At 44.3% G+C, this 9,446-nt stretch overlaps 1 protein-coding gene across 1 annotated transcript; it reads right to left on the bottom strand.

The window, feature by feature from the left end:
• Positions 1-1,208: 1,208 nt before the first annotated feature.
• Positions 1,209-3,668, bottom strand: ADAM30 (ADAM metallopeptidase domain 30). Its single transcript, XM_010332792.3, has 2 exons — positions 1,347-3,668; positions 1,209-1,277 (listed from the first exon to the last, which is right to left on the bottom strand). Exons 1-2 carry the CDS (start codon positions 3,666-3,668, stop codon positions 1,209-1,211), a joined length of 2,391 nt encoding a protein of 796 aa, XP_010331094.1.
• Positions 3,669-9,446: the final 5,778 nt, after the last annotated feature.

The raw sequence follows: 9,446 nt of genomic DNA, 5'->3' as shown, positions 1-9,446 counted from the left end.
TACTTATTAACTGTGTAACTTAACCTTTACACAAGGTCATTTAACCTTGTGGTGCCTCAGTTTCTCTTTTGTAAAATCAGAAAATAATGACAACTCTCTCATGGAGCTATTTTCGGCAGTATGCATGTTAATAACACACATGAAGTTCTTAGAACGCTCCCAGCACACATGCTGAGAAAAAAGGCTGGGGACCAACCTTCCCTATGAGACCGCCCCAAGTTCATCTTTAATTAGAAGTGTGACTGAGAAACAGGAGATTGGGATGGGGTACTGCAGTCCTGCCACCTTACCTGAGGAGGGAGAGGAGCACTGGGCTAAGATGAGAGAACAGCAGGAAGACCCAGCCTAGAACAAGACCAGAAACCTTCGGCTGACGCAAATCTGAGAGGGACAAACCCCACTTGGACATCAGAAGTGGATACTGACTCCCGCCAAGGCAGCCCTCTGTCCTCTCCTCCCACCCAAAGTGTTGTGCAAAGGGGAAGGAAGAGGTGGAGGCAGAGGCGCAGGGGTCCTTGGGAGTGACAGCAGAGTGGCAGACACAGGGCCAGGTGCCCCTCAGCACACACGCCCTCACAGAAGAACTGCCCCTGCAGGCAGACACTGCAGACACAAAAATTGGTTAACAGCCTTGTTCTGGGACACCGCCAGGGCCTGGCATCATGTTGTCATCATTGCACTGTGGTGCAACGCAAGAGTTAGGACAGACCAGTGTCCTTAACCCATCTGAGATCACCTCAAATACTGAAAATGCTTAGAGAAACATTTTCTATTCACAAAATGTGTTGTCAGCATTTATCGATCAGCGTGGGTGCAGGCGGGGATGTTCATGTGGATCAAGTTGGGAGAGGCAGAGGGAGAGGCAGACAATCGCTTTGTTTCCTGGGATTCTGAGGAACAAGGCTGTACTTTAAATACCACGGTAATTCTAGGAAACACACTACTTTCAGAGCTTGAGTGGGTGGAAAAGCCGTGACAGCGTGCTTTTCAAGACACCCACAACTTGATCACACACTGGGGGGCAAGTGAACACTAGAGAAGGAGAATGCACGGGTTGGTTTCCAAAACAAGAATGTCATTTATTTGCTAATCAAAGCTAGTGAGAAAAATTGAAGTACAAAATTATTGGGAGAAGGATGAAAAGCCTTTGGTTAAATGATTAGCTGGTTAAGTGAGCCTGTGTGACTGAATGAGTGTGGATTGCCTGGTTACTTTTTTGGTTTCTTGACATTCTTTGCTTTGGGGGGTTTACTTTCAACGTTTGCTTTTGATTCTTCCTGTCCAGCTTTTGCTTTTGATTCTTCCCGTCCAGCTTTGGCTTTAGATTCTTCCTTTCCAGCTTTTGCTTTAGATTCTTCCTGTCCAGCTTTGGCTTTTGATTCTTCCTGTCCAGCTTTGGCTTTTGATTCTTCCTGTCCGGTTTTTGTTTTCGATTCTTCCTCTCTGGTTTTTGCTTTAGATTCTTCCTGTCCAGGTTTTGCTTCGGATGGTGGCATCTTTTCTTCCTTGCTGGGGTTTAAGTAGTTTCCTATCTCTTGCCGGAAAAACACAAAAACCACTGAAAGGATTAATAAGATAAGGCGAAACATTATGATGGACACGATCCGAATTGACAAGGGAATCACCCCTGTTAGCCGTCCTGGAGGCCCGCTGTCGATGCTCCCTCCATATCCCACCTCCTCACAGAATGGGGGTGCCCAGCCATACATGCAGTGGCAGTTTTTCCTGTTGTTGCAAACACCTCGGGTGTTGCATTTCTCAGGCAAACAGTCGAACTTCAGGACTGAGCTATTGACACAGTTTTTCTTAAAACATACCCGGTCTTCCCCACAGGAGGTGCCATCATTTATCACACCCACGTCAGGTATCGCCATGGGTTTCATGGACAGATGATAGCCTGTGCCCCAGCACAGGAGATTTTCTGCCCGTAGATGAGTAGAAATTACAGTTGTATGCTCTGGCAAATCAGGGATGGTTTCGACATTTATACACTGTAGCCTGCCACATATGGAATTTTCACTGCCACACTTTTTAAAATGTCGAATTCCTGTAATCTCACAGTTACCGAATTGATCACCTATTAAGTTGACTGCATCATAGCACTGACTGGGGGCCTCCCTGGCATCAGACCCAAAAATGCTTTGGCACTGCATATATCTGGATCTGCATCCCTTCCTGAAACAACGGCCTTCATACTTGCAGGGTGTTCCATCCTGCTTATAAACATCATTTGGACAGTGACTTGAATTCCCATCACAGTATTCTGCAAGGTCACATTCATTTTCTTCCTGCCTACAAACGTATCCAGATGGACGAAACTGACAATCCTGGCAGCAAAGTCCAACGCTACAGTTGGCGCCTGGTTGCAACTTACAATTTGATTTGCAACACCCATCTTTATAACACTCCTCTGGGGAACCACAGTCACATTCCTCATTGTCTTCTACGATTTTGTTGCCACATCTCTTAGCCACATAACGAAGTCCTGGGATGTTATTTAGACACGTTGCTCCTGAAGAGACGTGTTTAAAAAAAGCGATGTAACTGCAATTGCTAAACCCAGCGCGTCCTGAGCCCATGATGCAATTAAGCCTACCCCTGCATTGGCAGTATTGTTCATCATGCAGCATCCCCACGGCATGACCCAGCTCGTGAGCAGACCAGGTGGCAGGGGCAAGGACATTTGTACCTGGTAAAGTACTCGCTGATCCAGCAAGGTCTAGAGAACAGACTTTTCCAAATGACCACGCAAGAGCATCATTAAATTTTCTTTGAAGATATAAATGTGCCCAATCTGATGAGAGCCGAGCATTTAATACATTTTTTTTATATAGCAAAAATCTGCCTAAAACTTCAGCTAACTCTGGATATCCAACGCGTATTTTGTTAAAATCCGTCCATACTTCGAGAGCCTTTAAGTGTATCCTCATACGAACGTCTTGAAAGTAGGTGTCCATAATCCCAGTCAAAAGCATGGCATCATGTATGACTTGAGAAAGATTGCTGTTCACAAACCTGTACCTACTTTGATCAAAGACCAGGACCAATTCCAAATACTTTGGGTGCTTATAGGATCCGGGAAAGTCCCTTAGCCTAGCCTGCTTCTCATAAGGGGCCATCTGCCATTCTAGTTCCTCGTCACTTAAACCACAAGCCTGACTGCCAGACTGCTCTTTCTTCAGGCGATACACGACGTGTTCAAAAGTGGGAGAGGTCTTGAGGGGCTCGATTTGGTAATGCTCCGCATCAATGCTGAATATACCTCGGAGACCCCCCATGCACGTGCTTATAGTAGCTTTAGAGTCCAGAGATCCCTCCACGGAGCCCATGTAGTTGCAGTCCTTGGGTATATAAGGGCGATCCTCCAGCAGTTCCCCACGTTCCGTGAAGGAGAAAACGCGGAGATGTTGGGGCAACAGAAACCTCTTGGGCCACAAATGGAGGACACGTTTCTTGCCTTTCAGCTGCAGGAGGTAGGACACGGGACTGACCACACCCTGCGCTTCTCCTCGGAAGCTCAGCTTCTCGGGAATGGTGATTTCGTACGAGTCAAACTCCCATTCAGGAAGAAAAATGACATCGTCGCCAAGAGAGTCAAGAAGGAGCACTGTCAGAACCAGCACGAGGAGCAGTCGGCCTTGGGAGAGTAAGGTCTGCGCTGGCCTCATGGTCTGTTCCCTGCTCGGTCTCCGTCTGCCATTCAGCCCCTGCAACTCAGGCCTCACTAGTCGGACTTCTGAGGGGCGCCACTAGAGGCGCCGGAGGGCAAAACCCTGCTCGCCCGGGCAAGGTTGGCGGGGACCCCACCCCCCAGCCCTAGGATCCCAGGGCTCCGTCTAGCTGGCATTCCTAATGCGCGCGTGCCCTGTCCAACGCATCTAGTTCGTTTTCTGGGCGGTACCGTTGGGCGCACGTGAAAGAAAGGAGGGAAACGGGCCGGGCCTGGTGGCTCACGCCTGTAATCTCAGCACTTTGGGAGGCCGAGATGGGTGGATCACCTGAGGTCAGGAGTTCGAGACCAGCCTGGCCAACATGGTGACACCCCATCTCTAAAAAAAAAAAAAAAAAAGAAAGAAAGAAAGAAAGGAGGGAAACGTGGCGAGAATGAAAGAGAAAAGAGGGGCTGTTGGCACGTGGGATGGAGAGAGGGTAGAGAACCCCACCGGACATGGAGAAGGAATAGAAAAATAGGAAGAACACAGGAGAACACGTTAAAGGCTCACCGTATCTTGTGCCTTTAGTCTGTGTCATTACACCTTAGGACACACTTTGGAATCGGATGTTTTATGGGCCACTGTCCTAACTTCATTGTTGGACATTTCCTAGTTTTCCAGTAGGGTTGCTTGCAGCAAAAGAAAGGAGCATCGGAACCAGCAAGAGTGGAAATGGCCTGAGAGCATCAGTGTAGACTCCACACCCCCGGCCCCACTTTGGGCAGTCCCCCTGGCTTCAGCGGAGGCTTCTTTCTAGAGAAGGCCCCGGAGCCTGCCCTGTGTGCTCAGGCAACAGGAAGGTTCTGAGCTCATTTTGCCTGGGGTTTGCTTTTTGGTGTTTGTCTTTGGGGTTCCAGGGGTCAGTGTGATTTGTGTGTGTCCATGTGCAATGGTGGGAAGAATCTAGAAAAAGTACCTGTTGGAAGAGCAAACCCAGGTGCTTTCTGAGAAAGGTAGATAGCTGGTTGTGTTCCTAGTCCAGTGATCAGGCTGACTCCACAAAGGAAGAAGCCTCTGGCTCAGACAATGGAAGGGTTTGTCCAAAAAAGGGCAAATCACATTCTGATAGTTTCAGTTTTGTTCCTGGGATATTCAACCTGGCTGAATTACAAGGAAGGGTTAAAAAGAACCCTTGAGTCAGCTGTGAGCCAGGGAAACTATGCTAAAAGCTCTTGCACCAAGCAATGTTGTCTGTTGGCAAAAAGCATGGCCTTAGGGCCGATAATCAACAGTACTTATGGAAGACTGGCTTCCTTCATGCTACACATCCCTCTATGCTCTGCGTACATCACCCCATTAAATGTTCACAATGACGCTAGGTTGTAGGTACCACTATTATCACCCATACTTTGCACACAAGGACGCGAAAACTGTACCATGGTTCAGAAGGTGGGATCAGTTCAATCAATCTCTGTGAAGATTTAGACAGCTCTACCCAAAGAGTCTGTGTTCTTTCCCAGTCAACTCTGTCATCTCTTTGGGGAAGGACAAAAGTTGACAGCTTCAAGAGATTTAAAACCACTTAGACTCTACTGCACTTAATGCTTGAATGGAGAGAGGTAAAAATGAAAAAGAATGTTGATGTTTCTGGCTTAGGTGTATGTGTATGTCATGGTTCTAATCACTCAAGGAAGAAAAACATCAAAATGAGTAGATTTAGATGAGGGAAATAAATATGACAAGCTCTACCTGCAAAATGTAGATCTCCAGGCGTCAGTGGAGGAGCATTGAAGAAGAGATTTCTCAGCTGCAGTCAGATGAGTGCGCAGCATCCTCTGGGCTGAGATGTCTAAGTTAGAGCTAAACTGATGTCCTCTGCACAGTGGTGCTGATTGAAGCCACAAAAGCTGATGATGATGGCTCATGGGGTGGTGAGGAATGAGCAGAGAAAGACCAGATTGGAGCACTCGGAACAGTAGGATTTGAGGTCAGGCAGAGGGAAAGAAGCTTGCAATGACCTGTGAAGGAGTAGATGTCGGTATAAAAGGAAAGGTGGGATAACAGGTGATTGCAGAAGCACTTCATGAGTGATGTCATGACCAACAGGCGAGATGCTGAGCAGAGTTCCAGAAACACTGCCAGGAGCACAAAGGAGGTTATAGAAACTTTAGTACCAACTGTTTTGGGGCACTGCCGACGAGCTAAGCCACATACCAGGAGGTTAGAAAGAGGAGATTGCAAACCTAGACTGCACTTTCAAGAAACTGGGTGAAGGAGAGAGAAAAAGTAAGAAAGTAGGTTGATGAGAAAGAGGGCTTGTTAGAGGAAAGAGTCCCTGCTAGAGCCTTGCTCAGCCTCCAGGAGAGGTTGGGTGACATGGCAGTGAGGTCCTCCAGTGGGCAGCAGAGCAGGAGGTAGGGGGAGAGCGGAGACAGAGCCGGGAAGCAGGCGGTGGAGCTGGGAGTGCAGGGAGAGAACCAGGGAGAGCTGGTCAGAAGGCTTCAGCTTCCTCCGTGACGTCAGCTGCTGGGAGTGTAGGGGTGACAGAGCTGAAAGAGATGAAGAAGAGAACCCAGGAGACAGAGGACTAGCAAAAAACGGAAGTATCACCACGTGTGTTGAGGGCCTGATTTAGGTTGCTAACCAGAAATGGCAGTCTCCCATCTGTAAATTGGTTTTTCTCAAACAACCCTCAGAAGCCTGAATTGAGAAGGGCGATTTTAATGTATCTTCTGGATCTATTCTGTTTTACCATCGTTTTCATCTCTGTACCATCTTTCTTTGGGCGGTTATAGAACTTGTTGAAGAAAGACACTAATTCATCAGTTCCCATTGCTACAATACAATTTGTGTGCTAAACACAGATGTGTCACATCTGAGTGTTGGACCCCGAGCCTTGTGTAAATAGCCTGCTTTGACATATTTCTCTTTATTTATGGAAATTATACATGTATATCACAAAGGATAAAAATAACCCTGAATGATAATAGAGAAACAGATGAAAGTCTCCATTATCCTCCAACCCTGCATGCTCGCCTAATACACTCCCTTCCGCACATGTGACTACTAAGTGTAATTATTCCTCCGTTTTTGGATATGTCTTTAGAAGTATAGAAACTGTGTAATATTTAAAGGCATTATGACAAGTGAAATAAGATATACCCCAAAGGATGAATACTGTATCATCTCATTTACATGTGGAATAAAATCGTTAAAGTCATCGCAGCAAAGAGTCAAATGGCAGTTTCCAGGTCCTGGGGGAGAATGAAATGAGGTGATGGTCAAAGGATGCAAAGTTGCAATTGTGCAAGATAAACAGCTTCTGGAGGTCGATAATGCAGTACAGTGCCTGTAGCCAGCAATACTGTATTGCATACTTAAAATTTACTAACAGGGTCGATCTCTTTTATTCTTACCAGACACACACACACACACACACACACACACACACACACACACACACCAGTAATGATAAAGGAGGTTCAAAGAAGCTTTGGAGATGATGGCTATGTTTATAGCCTTGATAGATAATGGTTTCACGGGTATATATTTATCCCCAAATTCACTGAGATGTATACATTAAATTTGTACAATGTTTTACATGTGAATCATACCTTAATAAAATGGTTCAAATAAATAAATAAGTATATACTATTCATATTATTTTACCCTTGCTTTTTTTTTTATTGCATTTTAGGTTTGAGGGTACGTGTGAAGAACATGTAAGATTGTTGCATAGATACCTACATGACAATGTGGTTTGCTGCCTTCCTCCCCATCACGTATATCTGGCATTTCTCCCCATGTTATCCCTCCCCAACTCCCCACCCGCCGCTATCCCTCCCCTATATCCCCCCACAGACTTTTAGTGAACAATATATTGAGGCCAGGAGTGGTGCCTCACGCCTGTAATCCCAGTACTTTGGGAAGTGAGGTAGGTGTATCACTTGAGCTCAGGAGTTCAAAACCGTCCTGGGTAACATAGTGAGACCCTGACTCTATTTTTTTTTAAGTGAGCAACATATTGTAAGTAGTTTTCTGATTAGATTATTGCTTCTAATAAATGCATACTCTTCTATAGTATGGAAGGAAATACTTATTTATCAATTTTCCTCAGGTATGGGTGATGTAATTATGTTGTTTAAAACATTACATTTGTCTTGTTTATAACATTACATTTATCTTGTTTATAAGGTTTTCCACATTATGACAGTAAATATATATGTCCGTATTTACAATAGTTTATATATAGAAACACATTATAAATACACATACATTTTCTTTGCCCCTGAAAAGTATTTACATTGTGATAGAGTCCTAGAATTGAAAGTGTTAGATCCAAAAGAATATAACTTACCTCTAAAAATCTTCTACTTCTTTGCAAACTATCTATAAAATATTGCTTCCCAATAGAACTTTTTGTGATGATGAAAATGTTTATATAATATAGCCCAGTACTGTAGCCACTAGCCACCTATGGCTATTGAGCACTTGAAATGTGGCTAGCGTGATGGAGCAAGTGAACTTTATACTTTATCCTATGCCTGTCCCACCACTGTATTTTGGAAGCATGTAAGTTTAATTTCACAACCAGAGGGCAATTTGCCTCAGGATGAATCATAACTTAAGTCTCATACCTGATTTGAGTGATGTTTAGACGAGATTCTGGACTTTAGACTTCTGTGTTGATGCTGAAATTAGTTACGGGTTTTGAGGTTATTGGGATGGAATGTGCCTGTGAGAACAAATAAATTTTGGGACAGTAAAGGCAGAATGCTGTAGTCTGAATGTTTGTGTCCCTGCTAAATTCAAATATGAAAACTTAATCCCCAATGTGATGGCACTGAGAGGTGGGCTTTGGGAGGTGATCAGCAGGGTTCCATGAATTATGAATGGGATTAGTGTCCTTAAAAAGAGGCCCGAGGGAGCTCCATTGTCCCTTCTGTTATGTGAGGACCCAGGGAAAAAGCACCATATTTGAAGCAAAGAGAGAAAGAGTCTGCACTAGACACTAAATTTGCTGTTATCTTTGTCTCGGACTTCCTAGTCTCCAGAACTGTGAGCAACATTGGTCTTCAATTTATATATTACCCTATGTGAGGTACCTTGTCATAGCAGCCCAAATGGATAATTGGTAAAATAAATTGAGGAAATTATTACTAAACCTGTCAGGAGTTACTATTTCTAGATTGAAAAACAGGGGCTATACTCAGGAAAAGAGGGGAGGGATAAAAGGGTATTCTTGTAGCTTTCGCTGGAGTGTTGGCAATATATTTCTTGACTGCTAGAGTTTGCTGCACATGTTAAAATATTCCCAAAAGTTTTATGCTCACTTCTTTATATTCTATGTTTCACAATTGTTAAAGAAAATGCTAAGACAAATTAAATTTAATGAAGTTTGTGCAGGAAAAAGGTTTTAGAACTGGGAAGCATTCTGAACCAGAAATTGTTCAGAATATCCCCACCTTCAACATGGTGAGCTATACTTAAAAATCAGGAAAAAAGAAATGACATACAAGGATTACCTGACAGGTAGTTTGATGTTTGCTTTATTTGGGCATAATCTGGCAATTTAAAGCCTGGGATTTGCTGAGGGTTCAGCTACTATAATTGGCTGAGACTCAGTTGGTTCGTTACAAGGGTATACTCCTAGGTTAGTTGACAACTTGTTTACACCTCAAGCTAGAATACTTTCACTATGTTTGAAGGCAACACAGAGTTGGAGCATTTATTTTGTTTTTTAATCCATTTAGCCAGTCTACATCTTTTATGTGGAAAGTTTAATCTGCTTAC

The sequence above is a fragment of the Saimiri boliviensis genome, chromosome 11 (assembly GCF_048565385.1).
Source record: "Saimiri boliviensis isolate mSaiBol1 chromosome 11, mSaiBol1.pri, whole genome shotgun sequence".
NCBI classification, from domain to species: Eukaryota; Metazoa; Chordata; class Mammalia; order Primates; family Cebidae; genus Saimiri; species Saimiri boliviensis.
The sequence above is the reverse complement of the archived record's forward strand: the minus strand, read 5'-3'. Positions and strand labels throughout refer to the sequence as shown.